Raw genomic sequence first — 19546 nt, forward strand, 5'->3', positions numbered from 1 at the left:
ATGTGGGTCTGTCACTAGTCACTAGATCAGGAACCTGCCGGTGAAACTAGCTGTTGACAAGCTTATCACTGAACAACATTATGGACAGTAACACAAATTTTCCTGGCGAATTCCCGTCCCAGGAAGAAACTTTTCTGTTCACTTCTGAATCAGTTGGAGAGGGTCATCCAGGTACTAGATCTAGAATCTATATTAATAATATTATTAATTCAATTTAGATATCTAGAATCTAGATCTAGATATCTAGATCTAATCTAGCTAGAATCTAGATCTAGAAATCTAGATATCTAGATCTAAATCTAGATCTAGAATCAAGATTTAGATAGATCTAATTTAGATCTAAAGTCTAGATCTAGATATCTAGATCTAGATATCTAGAGTCTGTCTACATTTTGATTTGTGTAGAATCTAGTAATCTTGTCTAGAATCTAGAAATCTAGATCTAGATCTAGATCTAGATTCGATAGAGGCCTAGATCTAGAATCTAGATTCAATCTAATAAAAACAAGGTGGGGGGTTTCAGGGGGGCATGCCACCCTGAATTTTACCACAACTTAATGTTTTGCAGTTGTTAGGTTTGACATCTTAGCTTGCCGCGAATCAAACGTATATAGATCTAGATATCTAGATGTAGGTCAGGCTCTATCAAATAAGGGGGGTGGGAACTACCGAAAAAGCGCCAAAATCTCTCCTCCTTCTTTTTTGTTTGTTTGATATAGATTCTAGATCTAGAATTTCGTCGCCCGGTTGTCTTGTCACACCCCAAGTATGTGTGATGAAATGACTTCGCTTGTATAGATCTAGATATCTAGATTCTTGATCTAGATATATCTATAATCTAGATATTTCCTCTCCAAAATTGAAGGGGTCATTTCAATAACGTACCTAACCTAATTCCATATTTGCGAAAGGAAATCGAGATTTTAGCATAGGAGGATAAAAGAAAGGGGACTGCGCCCTGACAGCCTTCTGTGGAGACTGTATCTTTGATTTTCAGAGCTCGCCTTTCCCAGTGCAATACTAGATTTAGATCTAATGAGAAACAGTTTTTGGCCTTTTCAAAACTACCCTAGTGTGACTTTGGTACGCTATTGAAATAACCCCTTCAATTGTTGTGCTAGATCTAGATCTAGATCTAGTAGAGTTTTGGAGGATCAGCCTAACGCTTTTTTTTTCTTAAAGTTATAAATTATTAGCCTAATCTTCATCGAAACTATTCCATAGCTGAAAAATAGCGAAGTGGCTAGACTGGCAGTCTAGCCGTACTTAGATCTAGGTTTGGCCCAATCGACTCAAGCCTGTTAAGTACACAGGTCTCATTAGACCTAGATCTAGTAATTATTCAGGTTCAAATACATGCAAGTCAGTAAGGCACCTTTTGGTTTTGTCTGAAATACAAATACTTTTGGCATTGCAAACTAAAAATTTCATTTACAATACAGCCATCAATATTAAGTACGGCTAGCCTGACAGTCTAGCCGTCCTTAAGTTAAGTACGGCTAGCCTGGCTGTCTACCCGTACTTAAGTACGGCTAGACAAGAAGTCTAGCCGTACTTACTTAAGTACGGCTAGACAAGAAGTCAAGCCGTACTTATCTTAGGTCTTAGGCCCAATTAACATTAGAAAACAGGAGGTTTTAAAATACATACACTGTCATTAAGGCACCTGGTTTCGTCTCAAATACAAATGCTTTAGGTACTGCACACTAAAAATGTATATTTACAATTCAGTAGGCCTATTTTTTGTAAATGGTCAGTCTAGCCATCATATTAAGAATAAGTACGGCTAGACTGCCAGTCTAGCCGTCATTAAGTACGGCTAGCCTCTTCCGAAAAATAGTAATAAGGAAAAGGCTATATTGTTAGGGGACCGTACGCCCCCATAGTGTTCGGCGCGAGGAGGGGACCGTACGTCCTTTGCGCTGAGGCTGAGGCTTGGTGTTACGGGGCCGTGCGCAGATATGTGCATGCATCTGGACTTTACTTTGCAAAAATACTGGAGGAAAACGGCCAGTTTAACGAAGCTCCTGACGTAAGGAGTTATTACCAGGAGAATGTTTAAAATATCTGAATACGATTGTGAGGTATCCAGTGGCCGTGGGTGAACCAGAATTTGAAATTTGCTTGCTCACGTATGCACCCAAGTTGTTGTTATGTGTCAATAAAAGAAATCAAAGAGAGGGAGGGAGAGAGAGTTGGAAAGAGTTGGCGAAGGGAATGTGGGGGCGAACGGTGGGGTCGGCAGGGTATAATTTATGCTATTAGATTGAGAAGAGATCATTAATCATGTAACGCCTTGCGTGGAATATGAGTTTTAGAGTACAAATTAAATTAGGGAGTGTATACAGACCCGGTAACCGGGAATAAAGTCACAAAGTATACAGACCCGGTAGGGGAACTCTTTTGTGATTTCGGAAAGTTTCAGCACCCTCTTGGCTCAGGGTAGAACTAGGTTCTTCTAGATCTATGGCCTAGGTCTAGATCTAGACAGACAGATATAAAAAAAATTCATATATATATATACGAGTTTAACTTGTTCCAAGATCGAGCTCATGAAGTGATATCACTCTTAGTTTCCTAAACTCAACCCTATTTTTTGTGTGTGGGTTTCTTACAAGCAAAGATGTGTGTATGAACAAGAAATTTTTACAAGCAATAACAGAAGAAAAAAATTATGAAGAAATAAAGTGTACTAAACCATTAAGTTCAAACTAGTCAAAGAGGCCAATTGATGGAGAAGAGAGAGAGGGAAACACCAGCTCGCCTAGCGATAACTAACCTAGGCTAGTAGCGGCTGCTTAGTCTATGATGTGGAAAATTAACTTAATTGAAACTTGCTTGCATTTGAAATTTTAGCTCATATATCTCAAGGCAAAAAAATCATTTGAACTGCGGCGTGTATCTAAAAAAATGTGTGTTCTTTTTCTCGTATCTCAAAGTAATTGTATCCCTTTTAGGTCACTTTTGTGGTTCCAGTGGATATGTCGGTTGAAAGTACCGAAAAATTATCATCTTCATTCGCCTCTTTCACCTTGGCATTTGGTATAGGCTATCAAGAAGAGCTTTTCCTCTTCTTGACATTTATTTTATAGGGAAGGGGTGCTAGCTCTGCCCCCAACCTCCAACCTAGAGGACCAGGTATCTCTTTGTCGGGAGGCACTACCTGTGTTGTCATTTAGTCACCTCTTACGACACGCTAGCCCCAAGGCTGTCCTATTTTTCTCAGAGCCAGAGACTGCGTGGCAGACCAAAGAGTTATTGAGAAATTAAAATACTTTTCCCCACTTAGCATCTTGCTCTTCTTTTGAGTGAGACATTACATTGTAGAGTTACAAATGGAGCAATCTTAATGCTTTCAAAATTAAGAATAATAATTTAGTTATAATACTTGTTCTTCTAGATTACATCATGTCCCTTTGGAGGGGCAGCCTTCCTAACAGTCTCTCTGAAAGCCATCCTTTGGCCTTGACTCCAGTGGTTCCTTGATGTGAGTTCATCTTGTCTTAAAGTGTCCTCTGCCACATTTTCCAGAAATTTCCAGAAACTTCCTATGACCAAATATTTTTGTTTTCCTTGCTCTTATTCTATATAAAGATGTGCTTGAGCTTTTATGAAGAGCCAGTAAAGCCCGCTCAGCATCAGTGTAATGTACCCTTTGAGCAACTTCTTTGCAATTTCATTAGCATAGCAGCCAATGAGTTGCTGCTGTCTGCCGTTTGCAAGGAGGTAGCTACTGTAGTCGAGATGGGACAATGCAAATTAAGAATATCATCTTTTATTTTTAAGCCTTTTAAAAATGATATAATGTCACTTTTATTGTTGTTAAAGTAGCAGCGCTCCAAGTTTGAGGTAAAGTTCCTTGTCCCGAGACTCTTCACAATGGTCACTCCCGGTTTCAAAGTGTTCTGCACATTAAAGTATTAAAGTTATTTTAACCAAATTCATACTTTCCCAAATTTGTTTCCACAGACAAAATTTGCGATCAAGTGAGTGATGCAGTACTTGACAGTTTGTTACGAGTTGACCCCTATGCAAGGGTGTCTTGCCAGTGTGCTGCCAAGACAGGCATGATTTTTGTCTGTGGAGACATCGCTTCAAAAGCTTCTATTGATATTCAAAAGGTGGTACGGAGCACCATCAAAAACATTGGATATGATGGCAGCACAAAAGGTATTTAAATAGTTATTGTATCAGCTTGATTTCTTATTCTTGTGTTTCAGTCTCATTCGTATATATTTGTGTGATTCTTTTGTTGTTTTGTTTTTTTCTTTGTTTTTTAATTCTTTTCTCGTGTTCATTTTAGGCCAAGGTTGACAAGCACAGAAATGCATGTACATGTACTTATATAATGTCAATCATAATGTGGAAGCTCACAACAGTTTTGTTTCATCACAATCAAGATTTTAAATCTTTTATTCCTTTCTTGTATTTGTTACTGTTGTTTTTGGTTGTTGTTGTTGTTGTTTTTTTGGGGGGGTTGATTCCTTTCGGAAAGGTATAATTTACTTACGTATTTACCAGGTTTGTTCGTTTGTTGTGGGTTTTTTTTGGGGGGGGGTGTGTTAAAGTTTCCTTTATCATCATCTTTGAGGGAAAATGAATGTACGATTTCTTTTTTCAGGCTTTGATTACAAGACTTGCAATGTGCTGCTAGCAATTGAGGAGCCCCATTCAAATTCCTTTTCCAGTCACTATTACCAGGAACCAGACGGCAGCTCAGCAGAAAATGATCCTGCAGGCGACCAGGTATAGACGTCTCCTTTATTATGTCCCATGGTGTGGTATTATAGATCTCTAAAACTTTTGCACATGTTGATAATGCAGATAGCTGTAATGTACACTAGAAATAGGGTGTATGGAAAGACAGTTTCAACTTCCACATAAGCAGGAGGAGACAGTTACAAACAGTATTATGCGCGCGTCCCCCCCTCCCGTGGCGGTGCCACTGACTGAAGTGTCTTTAGGCCATTCCCAAAGTGGGGGACATTTCTCGTTCATGCACAGTAGAAATGGGCTGATTCAACAATGTCATGCTCATAACTGTGCCTGAACTACAACAGGGAACAGCTGCTTTTTCTTTCCTAATCCTTACTATCGTCATTTTACTCTACTTCTTTTGTATGCTTGTCACACTCTTGTGAGCCGCTATTTCCGGGGAGCCTTGAAAGTCGAAACAGAGACTTTGTGCTGTTGAAGCTGGAGAGGTGAGCAGAGTAAGCCCAATTTCCTGGAAAGACTTCTCTGCTGACATCCACCCCTTGACGCTGATATGACCTTATGCAGTTGCGAGCACCGTAAAACCTCTACTATAAAAAAAACCCAACCCAATATTATGTGCAGTAGCACATGGGGTAGGCTACAGCAGATAAAACTCCTTCATATTTCTAGTGCTTCTCAAGTGTGTATCATCTGTCCACCAGACAGCAGTGTCTAAGACATTATCATTATGCTGTTAGCCTTATCATTACCCATGTTGTCAGCAGAGTTTATCTTTTCATGAGTTGAAAAAGACATCTTTGTATTTCTTTTGCTCCCCTGACTTTGTGTACTGAAAAACTTACCAACTGCCTTTTTTTCTGTGTGTGCCAGGGTCTGATGTTTGGTTACGCTACAGATGAGACAGAGGAGTGCATGCCCCTGACCATTCAGCTCTCCCATCAGCTCAATGCCCGAATGGCACAGCTGCGTAAAAGTGGGGAGCTGGCGTGGGCAAGACCAGACTCTAAAACTCAGGTGAGAGACTGAAGCTCCTGAGTGAGAATTGAATAGGCACCTTTTTTTAGAAAGCTGTTGAATTGTGTGTTGTGGAAAGGAACTGGAATTTGTTTCGTTTTTGTAAAGCTTCTAACATTCGCGAGGTGAAGTCAACTTAGAAAGGCAAAATTCCTTTTATGGAAATGTCATAGGATGTTTGCATTAAAAAGAAGGTCAGTCCTGTTTTTATGTGTCAACAAGATCATTCACACTGATCACATTGGTCAGTCTCATCAGGTAGGACAACTGCCCAGGGGGAACCAAATTTTATGCTTCACCGGGCACAGTTTTGGATCCCAAGGGACATGAGAGTAGTGCTAGACTTAGTGGTCAGTTGCCTATATTTAAACCTGGTTTGTCTTGTCTTGATGGCTGCGAGATGTGACTGAGATTACATTATCAACATGGAGAACAGTCCTTGCAAGAATGCAATATTGGACTATCTTCTGTGTAAGGTCATGTTGCAGTTGCAGCTTTTCAGAAAGCTCTTTGTCCTTTGTGCCCAACGCAAGTCTAACTCTGGTAACAGTTTTTTTTGTTTGGGGAAATAAGCATTTTCTTAAAGCTGGCAGAGGGCTTTTAACATACTTTTCTTCATATGCACTTTTTTTTACACTTGTCAATGATGTCACTATAGATATTTTTTTGTGCTTATAAAACTTTTGAATAAACAGTCATCACACCAGTCTGATTTTTGTCCTCTGATACGGTTATGGCGACCTTGTCTAAAATACTTAAACATTAATTGTTTTATAAGTGGACTCCATGTTATATTTGTGATTCTGTCTTTTTGTCGGTGGCTAACAACTGAAATATTTATTTAAAATTCCTTTTTTCTCTCACAGGTGACAGTGGAATACAAAATTGACCGAGGTGCAACAGTGCCCATGCGTGTCCACACAGTGGTCATCTCGGTGCAGCATGAAGAGCATGTGACCATGGAGCAGCTCCGGAGTGACCTGATGGAAAAGGTCATCAAGCCTATCATCCCGTCAAAGTACCTGGACTCTAAGACTGTCTACCATCTTCAGCCTTCTGGACGCTTCATCATCGGCGGGCCTCAGGTATTATTCATGTAGTTCTGTCGTGTTTAGTTTTAGGAAAAGTTTTAGGGCACTTTCCACACAAACAGGCCATATTGTAGATGCCAAAGATTAGCGGACCAGATGTGCTACGGACCAAACCCAAAGAGGTCGTCACCTATCTGACTGCATGTTCTGCCACCCTCCCGCAGGAGGCCAGCCAAAGAAGAAGAAGAAGAAAGTGTTACTGGAGGGTAAAATACAAAGAAAAGAAGGAGAAGAGATAGAGATGATGGATGTTTGCCAGAAAAGAAGGAGCAAACCATACCAGAGCATCTGTCAACCACCCACTCTGTCATGTTTATGGAAGAATCCCATGCAAGCATGTAACACCTAATTAATTCACTGCACGTTCATCTGTCTTTATTGTATGTTTAACCTTTTCAGTGCCAAGGGGTATGCGATCCTACAGTCAGCACTAATTTTCAGCTGAGTTCATTACCCAGGACAGCAGCCTAATGTCTTAGTGCTGATGGACACAGTGTCTAGATCTAGTGCACTCGTGACATATTTCAGACACCAAGTCTTCAATTTTGTCTCTTTTCTCACTTTTCTTATTTCCCATTTCCTCCCATCTTAGTCATAATTTTGAATAGCCTGCAAATCTATGTCAGAAAGTGAATTTATTTACCTTTTTAGAGTCATTTTGATGTTTACATTTTTTGAGAGCACACCCACAAGCTTAGATCTGTGTTTATCGATCGCCTGCAAGCCTAGCAATAAAGTAATAATAGCAAATTTGATACCGATATGTGCATCTTTTATTTATTAAATAGAAATCTACGTAGCGCATGTGGCTAAAACTCCTTACACAAGAATGAAGAATTAGAGCCAGGTTATTATCGTGGTGTGCGTGCAACATCATATAGGCAAACAAGAATGGCAAATTTTGTCAACTGCCGTGATGTATATGGTACGCCACAGTGCTAAAAATTTCGTATTTTCATGATGTGACGTCATAAGGCAAGAAAGGGGTTAATCTTTTATTTGCCAACTGAATTATTGTTATTGTCTATCATCTTCAGCTTGAGGGACATATCATGTCTGTTAGCTGTCTAGTAGCACAGCCCTTTGTGACATTTATGTACTGTGTTGCTGGTGCTTTTTTGGTCTCCATGCAAATGAGTGTGAAAATTCTGTGCATATTATTGTTGTGTTTGTGAAGGTTGGGGGGGGGGGTTATTTCTGTCCTTTCACATAAGACCACATAATAATATATAAAGCCAGTCGTTTTGTCAAAGATTATATGCCTTCCCTCTTATCAGACCAGAAGTTGGTGCTTTACTTGTCACTTTATTTGGAAACTTAAATGTTAAGGATTTTCTCTTAAATAGTTAAAACATACCGTGAAGTTATGTTTTGGGGATTATTTTATCGCTAATACCATTCCCAGTAATGTCAGTTTCTAGCAGCTACCTTTTGTTCACAATGATGGCCGTATATAGGAGTGTGTGGTAAATATCAGTTTGTTTCAATGGAAGAGGTATGTGTGAATCAGTAAATTAGTTCTGATCGAAATTTAGTGTCAAGTTAGAGAAAGCTGCCTGATCTTTTCGAACAATTTTCCTTCTTTACCTGGCTTTCGTTTTGTTTTTACACGTTTGGTTTTTTTCATTCGTTTCCGTTTTAAACTGAGATGTCATGTTTATAAAGATACCTTTCCTCTCTGAACTGACTGATTGGTTAAAGGTTGCTTTGTGCAAGGTTATTCCTTTATTTTCACTGTGGTCAAGCTTTGATTAATAGATGCCATTGTCTCCCTATGAAGGTCAGATATATAGATAACTAGATGGATAGTCATGTTGTGGAGTGAGATGATTGCAACTGCAAGTTTTACTGTAGACGGGTTGCTCTCTGTGGAGTGAGGTGATTGCAACTGCAAGTTTTACTGTAGACAGGTTGCTCTGTAGGTATAATTTCAAACTTAAGGCACAAAATTGCAGTCCAAAAGTTTTTGCTTCTCTTCATTTTAGATGGGATTGGAGATATGAAGTTGTTATTTCACAGTGAGAGAGGCACTTCAATGTGGAACACCTATTGGAAACCCAAATAATGGAGCTAAGTGACACTTACTTGTTCTGAGTTTCTGACCATTGGTCCTGAAGGTCTTTCAGGGACATGCTTGTCTGACCTAGTGAACAATTTATCCTGGGCATCCATTGGGGATCTGGCTCCCTTTGTTCCCTTTATTGTGATAATGTACTTCACTTGAGCTCAAATAGACAGACAATTTGACGGGCGTCATGTCACTCTGGTCTCTCCAGGGAGATGCTGGTCTGACAGGCAGGAAGATCATCGTGGACACGTACGGTGGCTGGGGCGCTCACGGCGGTGGGGCTCTCTCTGGCAAAGATGGTGCGAAGATTGACCGATGTGGCTCGTACGCGGCTCGCTGGGTGGCTAAATCTCTGGTGAAGGCTGGTCTGTGCCGAAGAGCCCTTGTGCAGGTAATCATGTTTGAGATACGAGTTCTCCTTTTTAAAAATTTCAATGACAAATAATAAAAAAGTTCTACAGAGTGCTGTTTGTGCTTCACCATTATTATTACCTCAACACATTTCAGAAACGTCTTCGACTTCCAGGGTAGCATACAGTGCAAGCAGCAGTTTACACGTTCTAAAACATTAGCAAAATGATTACCAGCCTTTTCTTTCAGACGTAAATGGCTGTATCAAAACTAAAACGGACTGCAGTCTGGGAGGCCTGGGCTCCTGTATTCATAGAAAATGTGTACTTCCTCTCAGTGTACCTTTTTTCGAAAAGAAAATTTTTTTTGAAATTTTGCAGAGATTGTTCAGTGTTTATTCACCATTTCCTGAATAAATGTTATTCCTATTTTGCTACATTACCTATTTTTTCCTGCTTAATGAACTTAGGTTAACCAAGGAAATTTTTACCAGACTGGACCTGAAAGAAAACTTTTTTTTTTCTTCAGATTTCTTACTCCATGGGAGTTGCAGAGCCTTTGTCCATCACTGTCTTTAGCTTTGGGACTTCGTCTAAAAGTGAAGAAGAATTATTGGCCATTATCAAGAAGAACTTTGACTTGCGACCTGGAAAAATTGTCAAGTAAGTACTCGCTCGGCAAGATTTCAGTTGAGTAAACGCTTGTTAGCCTTGAGATTTTGTGACAAAACATGTAGTTTGAGTCTGGGTTTCAGTCAGAAAGTGAATGACGGATTTTTCCCCTCAGGCTTTTCACACCCCTGTTTTTAAGGTGAAAAGGATCAGCTCATTTTCTTACATTTTTTAAATCCCTTGTTCATGTTGGGCGTGGCTATTAAATTTTGAAGAAAGGGGAACCTAACTTGCCAAAATTCAGAATGAATGCCAACTCTAATTGGAAGGAATACTGAGCTGTTAAGATAAAGAACAACTTTGAAATGGCTCTGCTGCTGCCAGAAAGGCAATCTTATTTACTCATTTGTAGGATAAACAGTGATTGTATGTTATATCAGCTACTCCGTGCAGAAACTTTTTCTGTGAGCCACCTTGAGCTGTAGCACACAAGAAGAAAAGTAAATGTTTTAATTTCCTCATCCTCATATTTATGCATTAAACTGGCTTTAGATCGGATGTAGAAATACAGTCGAGCCCGCTGTTATGGCCACCGGTTTAAGACAATTACGTGTACAAACAGCCACTTCCCATCTCCTATCTTGCTTATTTTTTACATTATAATGATGCTGTGTAAGATATCCATCGAAGACTGGCTCTTTTGTCCTCAACAATGGGTGGCCATCTTAGACAATTTAGACTGTTGTTGGTTCTTCAATTAACTCAAAAAATTCTTCTTACTAATTAGCTCTAAATTCAGTGGCATCGGTGGCCTAGAGGTTAGGCTACCGTACCCGCAATCGTGAGATTGTGGGTTCGGGGGTTCGATCCTCTGCTCAGTCCAGTGTTATGATCTTGGGAAAGACACTTTACTTGAATTTCCCATTTGGTTCGGTCTTCTTGGAGATGAGCGTTAAACTCGGAGGTCCCGCCTCTTAAATAACCAAATAGTGTTGATAGGGGGCGTTATAATAAACCTATACCATTTCACCATTTTCTCTAAATTCATTGTATCGATTAACTCTAAATTCATCTAATCCATTAACTCTAATCAATCTTATCAATTACCTCTGTATTCATCTTATCAACTCTAAATTCATCATATCATTTAGCTAAATTCATCAATGTTAAATATTTACACGAGTGTCCATTTGTTGGCATCCTCCAAATTCGATAGTTGATACGTTTACCTTTTAGTATTCTGTTGGAGACTTTTGTCTTGTATTTTCCATGAATTCTGTGTCTTACTGCATTACAGTGTTTTCGAATGTGCCTTACTCTTTTTTCTTTTCCTTCCTGCCTTTCAAAAATGAAGAGGCACAGAGTTTGCAGTATGTTTTATAAGATTAACGGGTTCTCCATCTCTTTTGGCTGTGTGTCCTTTCTATAGATTTTGTTTTCACATTTGTTGGTAAAATATAATATTGAATTTTGTTAAAGGCCTCAGCTATGTTTCTCCTTTTTGTCTAACTTGTCTTGTTAATTGTATGTCTTCGTCTGTTATTATTATTTATTTGATTCATAAACTCACATGTACTCACTTTTCTTCTAATGAGTTCTGTTATGATAATGGACAAGCAACTGTGGTGGATTATGGATTATGTCCCATTTTACATCTCCCCCTTTTAGTTTCCAAAGCGATAGAATTGTTTTTGGGACCTATCATTTGCATGGATGTTACTTTACATTGTGAAGTCATGGGGGGAAATACATGTTCAATATTTTGTGTGTGTTTATAGGTGAAGAGATCACTAGCTGTCAGTTTGTGAATAACTAGAGAAGTATTAAGTCCACAAAGGTCTCACAGGAGAGCTATATGTGTCACGACGCTGTGGAATCAGGCGCTTGTCTATTTGGGGGCTTATAAAGATATTAGTATCATCTTAAAGCTTGTTCGTCTTGCATTTGGCCAAAAAAAATACACATCTATCTTAGCTCTTTAAACCCGTCCGATACTAGTGACAACTGTTTCGTTTCATTTAGTGATAGTTTTTGCTTGTTTTTCGGAACTATTCCCAATCCAAGTTTTTTAGTAACCACTAAACCTTTGTTTTCGCAATTTAGAAGTTGGAGGCAAGCTTTTGGGGGTATAATGAGACAATAGTGCACCAGGCTTAGATGACTGTAGAAAAAACTCTGGGAAACGGTGGAAAAAACTCAGGGTTTAAAGAGTTAAACAAAAGTCAAGATATTTGCGATTAAAGGTGGTGGGGTAGCCTGGTGTCAGAGGTAAGATTAACGAAAAAATGGCAGCAAAAGTTTGATGACTTCTAAAGCTTGAGTGTCCTTGGAAATTGCAAATTTACATTTTTTGTGCTTTTGGTGTACGTTGTTCAGAAAAGTCCACTCAGAAATGTGTTCTTAAATGGACATAGCAGGTATTGAGCGTAAAAAAGAAATTTTGAAAAAAATTGCCCAACAGCCAGAAAAATGCGGATTTCATTGATTACATTATTTTGACAAGCGCTTGATTTCACCACACTGCCTCACATTTGATAACTTTGTTAACATTTTCAAGGCAAAACATGGCATGTTTTATTTTTCTCACAGTGAGCTGGACCTGAGGAAGCCAATCTTTCAGCAGACGGCTTCATACGGACATTTTGGCCGGCCGGAGTTCTCGTGGGAGGTCCCCAAACGGCTGGTTCTCTGAGATGTTACACGGACATGCAAACCACATAGTTACTTTGCATATTTGAAACCTTTAGGCACATTTCCAGGATTTTTCTTTTCCATAGGCTAAGTATAACCTTGTTTTTAGTCCTGTGTAAGTTCCTGCTTTGATGGAATAATATATCTGTTTTGTTATCCTGGTCTGTGAACTGTAGCAAATCAGAAGAGGAATAAGTGATTCACTTAGATGTATTTATTAGTTTTGCTAGTTATTTTGTTGTTGTTTGGTTTTACTTCGCTTTCTAAATAGTATGTTTAGTAGAAAGGCTAAGTATGTTTTCACCATAGATTCAGGATACAATATATGTATCATGTAAAGAACAATCATGCTGAAACCAGAAAAATACTGTATATTGTGGCTCATAAAATTGGATGCGCAAGTTTTTTTACAGTCAAACTCTTTTTCTTGATTTTCAGTACTGGTAATATTTGTTTGTTTTTCAAAATAATAGATTTTTTTTTTTCCTCTTTTATCCTAATTATACCGTTAATGAAATGTTTGGTAAAATAACTAGTTTTTGTACACCTACCAAATAAGTTTTCGCTGGGTTTTTTTCACATTAACGGCATGTTTGAATCTCAACTTCAATTTGGTGGAAATTATATGCTCACTATTGTTATGACATGTTAATGGATCACAGATGCTCAGATTTATTCTTGAAATCGTCAACGGAATCTCTTGCTGCTTGTTTTGTTTTTGATACTAGAATATCTGTTGGAGCTTACTTTTCATCTTCGTGGCCATATACGCCTTTTGGCATTAATTTTTATGAGGCACATTTACTATGTCCATAGTCGTTTTTTACCTGCATTCTGTTGCAAGTCCTGTCGAATCCATCTTGAAGTGTACTAAATTTGTTGATTATTTTGCTGTCAGAAAGAAGCTGAAAACACAATTGCCTCTTTGCTTTTTAATTTTAAAAAATGTTTGCTCATCTTGTATTCGAGGGGTAGTAAGTGCTAATGTATTGTTCATGTCAGAAGATTTCAAAATAATCAATGACTTTTTGGTGTTTCAAAACAATGATGAACTTTGCATCTTTTGCTTAAGTCTATAAAGGTGAAATCTGATATTCTTGCCTGTTCTGTTTACAAATATTTGAGCCAAGCTTTATGTCTGATTGTTTTACTTTATATATATGTCTGAATTTTAATTTGACATTCGATCTTTTTACTTTACAGTTCATTTTCATGATTATGATTCCATTTAATTAATATACTCATCTTTGTCCTGAAATTTTTATCTTTAAAAGATAACTAGATTACCTGTTAAAATCTTTGTGTCAAATGTTTCAGGTCTCAGAAATATTCAGTGCAATGCAGTTTTGTTTTTTATTTTTAGTTTTGAATTGTATGTGCCATTCCTTGAAGAACAAGACTTTGCTCTCAGAACTTCTTGGAGCAAATTCAAAGACTTAAACTCCCTTTAACTCTTTATCCTGTTCAAAGATCCCCTTTCTGAAACACTACTCACTACTTGTTTTTTGACTCACAGGAGTATGTAAATAATGTCCCACTGTAATTTTAAAAATTATTTTTGCTTGGTGCAGGAAAAAGGGGTAAGGGAATGCACAGAGGCTGCTTGGGCCATTGCAGAGTATGCTGTCGGATGGAGATTCTGTCTCTGAATAGGGCAGTTGATAGCAGAAGAGGAGAAGCTGCTTAAGAGTTTCCGGTTGTTGTTGGTTTTTTTTGCCTTGCTGTTGAATTAGGTATTGGAATCGTGTTTACAAAATACTGAGGTTTAGTGTTATTGGAATATAATTCTTGGGAAGCCACTTTTTGCAAGAGGCATGGTGCTTCACTCTGGTGCTAATGTTTCTGTTTTTTAAGCTCAGTCTGTGAATGTCTTGGGATTCTTTTCTGATGTTGCATTCCTGACTAAAGGGTATGTAATATCTTGCTCCTAATTTCTCGGATAGGGAAACTGTCGCACTAATGAAGAATGCTTTCACAGTTGAAGATAGAAGTACAGGTTTCCAGGTTAGAGATGCTCAGGCGACGTTCAGAATCAGCAGACTGCTATAGATAGATGTTCAACGGTCCCTAGTGGCTATTTGGATGGCAACAGAGTCAAAATTGTATCAGTATCAAGCAATTATTATTAAGAAAACTAACTAATTATTCATTGCAGAGACACCAAGTATTGAAGACTATTGTCAACTGAGGTATAGCAGGAAGTACCCAAAAGTTTGGGCTTATGGTGTGCTGCTGTTGTACTAAGAATGTATTTTCCAAAGCACTATACTGATTTTAGACTCAATAACGGTTCTCAGATTGCTTTAATGTAGCAATGATTAAGCTAAATGAAAAATTATTTACTTAGGGCTGCATGAGAACAAGCTAATAGAACGTCTTGTCATTTTGAACACTGGAATTTTTTAACCTTGATTTTGCAAGTCTTTTATGGTGGTTATATTTTTTTGTACTCTTGAAACCAGGATGTGATTATATTTTTCCCGTAGCTCTCTTTAATTACAGCTTTGTCCTGACTTGGTTTGGTGTGCATTTTTGTGCTCCAGTTTTGCTTACTTGCTGTTGTTTTATCTGAGCCACGACACTTATACAGCCATGTTGTTTATATTCATGTCCGAGTGGCTGAGGCCGATCATGAATTAGTCAGCCTCATCAGAACAAATCTTGTTTTGGAGTGTTTGAACAAGTCTGACCTGGAGAGATTCCCGTTTATCATGCGCGTTTCAAGCCTGAATGTGCCCTCCTGAAAGAAAATAAGAACTATCAAAGAGGAGTTACATCTGTTCACATTCTTTTTCTTTGCGGATTGTTAGTAGGTACTTGTGTGTGGTCTGCTTCTCCTCCTGTTAGTCTGTTACTGTTTTCCCTGTCTGTTGTAGACAAAATGTGGATGTTGTTGTGTCGGCTCCCCCTGCCTTTTCTTTCCTTACGCTCTACAAGGTGAACACTGTTGTCAGAAAGTGAAACCAGCGATTTGTGCTAGGATCAGGACATTTCAGAGGTAGAGACTCAGTTAGATCAAGGCATTGTGCATTGTTTGAGGCGGTGCCTCTTTCCTTGTGCCGGAAGTCCTTTTACGTGAGATTCATTTTAAACTGCTCGACCGTCTTATGGCTTTGATAAATCACTGCAAAAATAAAGTCATTCTCTTAGATAGGAAGAACTCGTCGAGGTTCTTCCATTACGCAGAAGTATCATTTTCATAACAAGACCGAAAAGCATAGCCTACTTATTGCTAGTTGAGTGGCTGGTGTGGTAGGCCCACATGTAACAAAATCAGAATTAAAGCTGCATGTGTTTAAAAGATTATTGTCATGGTCACATAATGATGCACTGTTTGTTCATTTTGCTGTAGTAGCTTTGTGTACGCTCGGCTTTTAGATACTTATTGTTTGCTATTGTTTTTGTGGAGTTGTTATTTTTAATCAGCTTCCCTTACGTAGTCATACCAGATTGTTTCTGATCATGGTATCAACTTATTACACTGTGGTCTAGTTCCCAGTTGTATTTCGGAACAAAGATTTTTGATCACTTGGGTCCTCGACCTGTTTTGGGTACTTTTTTTGTGGTTTATTTTTTTAATGATCTGATTTCCATGAGATTCACTTTGTTGGGGTTATTCAATGAAAATGTTATCCATTTACCAATGCCGGTATGAATAAATGTGGACTTTTGATTTCATTTTGTACTTCCGTATGTTGTTTTTTTTGCTGTTTCTTTGCGTTATCCTTTTTGTGGTATTAAATGATTACGGGAAGACGTACACTCCCGGAAAAAATTTTCTAAACGAAGGACTTTTATTCACTTTCATGTGATTGTGCCAGAAGTTCTTCGTTAAATAGAATGTTTTAAGGGTGAATTTGTTGATTTTTTCTGAAAAATGGGTCTCTGTTGCGGCCATCTTGGATTTTCAAACCATGTTTCTTAGTGCAGAAGAATTTCATAGTAAATATTGAATTATCAGCCTGAAATTTGGCTCACAAGTACAAACCTATATGGACTGGGGATCCATTTGAGGATTTTGACATAACTTTAAAACTATAAAGTGAGCCCAAAGTCAATGGACCCCCGAGGGTCAGTTGACGAAATTTGGGGGTACATATTACAAAAAATTTGAATATTTCCACACCTTACCTATATTTCCCTATTCACTCACATAGATCCCCAGAATAGATCTTAAAGCACCTGTACGCCAAATTTGAAGCTTCTAGCGTCAGTAGTTTTTTAAAACTCCTTGCACCAAGGAGGTCACATATGTCAAAGAGTAGGCTAGATATTGAAAAAAACAGAAAAACTGATTTTTTTAAAAAGGATTTTTAGTGCAATTTGCACTTTTCAAATGCCCTTTTAGGGTGTTTTTTCAACAGTTTCGTCATTGTGACCCGATTGAACAGATGACAAAGAATGTTTTTCCGCAAAAACAAAAGTTCAATAGTTTAAAAATTTTTATCGATGTTGTCTGGGATCGCCGACCCGGGTCTTCCCTTAAGGCTACATTAGGTCATGATATCAGCAGCAGATTTTGGCCATAGCCCCAAACCTGTGGCTTCTAAATTTGGTATGGCCATCACACTTGTGGTTGACTATCTACTTGTGCTGTCCTTAGTCAGCCTCACAAATTTCTGTTCAAAGCTCAAGCCAGTTTATCTATTTTTGGTTCTTGAATGGACGCATGAAAGTGTCCTAAGAATGCAGGTACTTCAGTTGGTATCATGCTGGAGTACAGTGGGGATGGCTGTGGTTCAAACCCTCAATTGAGTATTCCTGAATGCTGAGGTGTGGTTTGCTCCTTCTTTTCTATCAAACGTCTGTCGTCCGTATCTCTCATTTGGGGGTGGTTGGCGGGTGCTCTGGTGTGGTTGTTCCTTCTTTCCCATCAAACATCTTTTGTCCGTATCTCTCCTTCTTTTTTGTGTTCACTTCTTATCTTCGGCTTTTTACATGACCTGTGAGTTGCTAGTGCCATAAAACTCTTACTAAAACAAAACAAAATTAAGGATGAACAAAGCACACATGTTTCTCTCATAGTTTTGACACATTGGGTATGGCCTATAGACTGACACACAGTCATGAAGTAGGTTGTTTCTGGTCGCCGGGCGTGGTCTTCTCGGTGAAGGAAGTTAAATCCTCCAACATGAGATATTGATTAAAAACGAATTCATAAAAGTGGAACTTTTTTATCCAGAACTCTATTTATCAACAACAACAAAATTATACCAGTTTCTGCTGCTCCAGGGGTAGGTTGGTGGTTTGATGGAGGGTACCATGGTGGGAGCTCTGGTGTGGTTTGCTTTTTCTTTCCTAACGTCTATCGTCCTTATCTCCCCTTCTTCTTTTTTATGTTTGTTACTTTCTTGTAACACCTCTAATCTTCTGGCGTTCATATGACCTTATGCTGTAGCAAGCGCCGTAAAACCTCAACTAAAACTAAAACTAAGGAGGGAACCAGTGGTTTATAGGTCCTACTTCTTTGCTTTCCCTCTGTTATTTCAGTCTGTCTTATTTTTTCCCAGCACCAAAAACTAAACTCTTTTTTTTTACATAGTACTTTTTAGTAACACGTCTAATTCTTTACTTTTTCTCTGCCTCTTTAGTCTATCTTACTTTTCTCCCTGCACCAAATGACCTCTATTGTGTTGTTGTGCTTCTCTTCACTCAGACAAACTAACGAACAAATGATGTAGAATTGCATCTTATTGAAAAACATCTTGTAAAATTAAAAGTTATTGTTGTAGGACCTACATATATACTGTAAATCAGTAGTGGATTTGAGCATCCAGTTTAAAGATAAAGAATAAATTGGCTTCATACACTGTACGCCTATATCCTATGAAGTAAGAGCATGCTATTTGGGCATGAACGAAAGTACATTCTCAAAAATTAGAAACTTGAGGGCGAAAAAGCCTGTTTACAGGCAATTACCCTTACGTTAAAAAAGAAAACTCTTTCGCTATTATTATTATTATTTGTGCACAAGTAATGTTTTAAAATTTTGATGTCTTCACACAGAGAATACAAAAATGTCTGATTTCTTTATAGGCCTACTGATCCTACAAAAATAAGATAAGATAATACATTATTATCCCAGAGGGAAATTTTTCTTGTCTGTACAAGACTCTAAAAACGCATACAGGTATACATACAAATTTTAATATATTACTCTCATTAAAATTCAATATGAAAAGAAAAGTAAAGCTGACAAAATGTACATTCGCATCAGATGCATTATTCAACCACACACAAGATTTTAATTACAAGACCGTTAGAGTCATATAGATACTCAAAAGAGCAGTACACATTGATGCTTATTCTGACAATAGCCTTATGCTAGATGGTGAAAAATGCTGGCACCTATATGAAATATTTGAGTTATTAAAGGTGAACTAAACTTTTTTGTTTACATGTTCCTTTTTAGTAACACGTCTAATCTTTGGCATTGTATGATCTACATAATAATATGAGTTCTTTACTAACATATGACCTAATTCTGTTGCACGTGCTGTAAAACTTACAAAAACTAAACGATTTTTTATTTCTAAAACTGTAAAAGTTTATTGGTGTATCTTCACAGAGTGGGTGGTTGGCAGGTGCTCGGTATGGTTTTCTCCTTCTTTCCTATCAAACATCTATCGTCTTGATCTCCCCTTCTTTTTTTTCTTTTTTTACTCTCGTGTAACTCCTCTAATCTTCTGGCGCTCTTATGACTTTATGCAGTTGGGAGCGCCGTAAAACCTCTACTAAAACTATTTTCCCTGTGTCTTGTCTTTGAAGAGATTTAGCAGACGCTGGCCCTTCTCGCTGAGCGACGCTTCTGTGACCCGGCCAATCTGACAGGGGTAGGGCGGGACGAACTTGTCGGGGTCTGTGAGCCCTTCCGTCATGTCGTAGGCGTATGTGGTCACGGAGCTATTGCGCCAGTACGTGTCAAACACTGTGGTGAGCACGGGGAAACAGTCCAGCCGTGTGTACACGCCGATCCACGTCTCTCCTGGGGGGGGGGGGGG

The 19546-nt window shown here is 38.4% G+C and overlaps 2 protein-coding genes across 2 annotated transcripts in view; one reads left to right on the forward strand and one right to left on the reverse strand.

The window, feature by feature from the left end:
- LOC101845606 (S-adenosylmethionine synthase) lies at positions 1-16223 on the forward strand. Its single transcript, XM_005092514.3, has 8 exons — positions 1-171; positions 3970-4170; positions 4622-4746; positions 5590-5733; positions 6600-6818; positions 9101-9283; positions 9772-9905; positions 12444-16223. Exons 1-8 carry the CDS (start codon positions 81-83, stop codon positions 12544-12546), a joined length of 1200 nt encoding a protein of 399 aa, XP_005092571.1. The 5' UTR covers positions 1-80; the 3' UTR covers positions 12547-16223.
- Positions 16224-19222: 2999 nt separating this feature from the next.
- The window catches only part of LOC101848569 (mammalian ependymin-related protein 1-like), a 6445-nt gene continuing 6121 nt past the window's right edge, over positions 19223-19546 (reverse strand). Inside the window, exon 4 of the mRNA XM_013079286.2 lies at positions 19223-19530. Coding sequence (XP_012934740.1) covers positions 19286-19530 — 245 coding nt within the window. The 3' untranslated portion in view covers positions 19223-19285. The remainder of the gene's footprint in view (positions 19531-19546) is intronic.

This window comes from Aplysia californica, unplaced genomic scaffold, assembly GCF_000002075.1.
Source record: "Aplysia californica isolate F4 #8 unplaced genomic scaffold, AplCal3.0 scaffold00047, whole genome shotgun sequence".
NCBI classification, from domain to species: Eukaryota; Metazoa; Mollusca; class Gastropoda; order Aplysiida; family Aplysiidae; genus Aplysia; species Aplysia californica.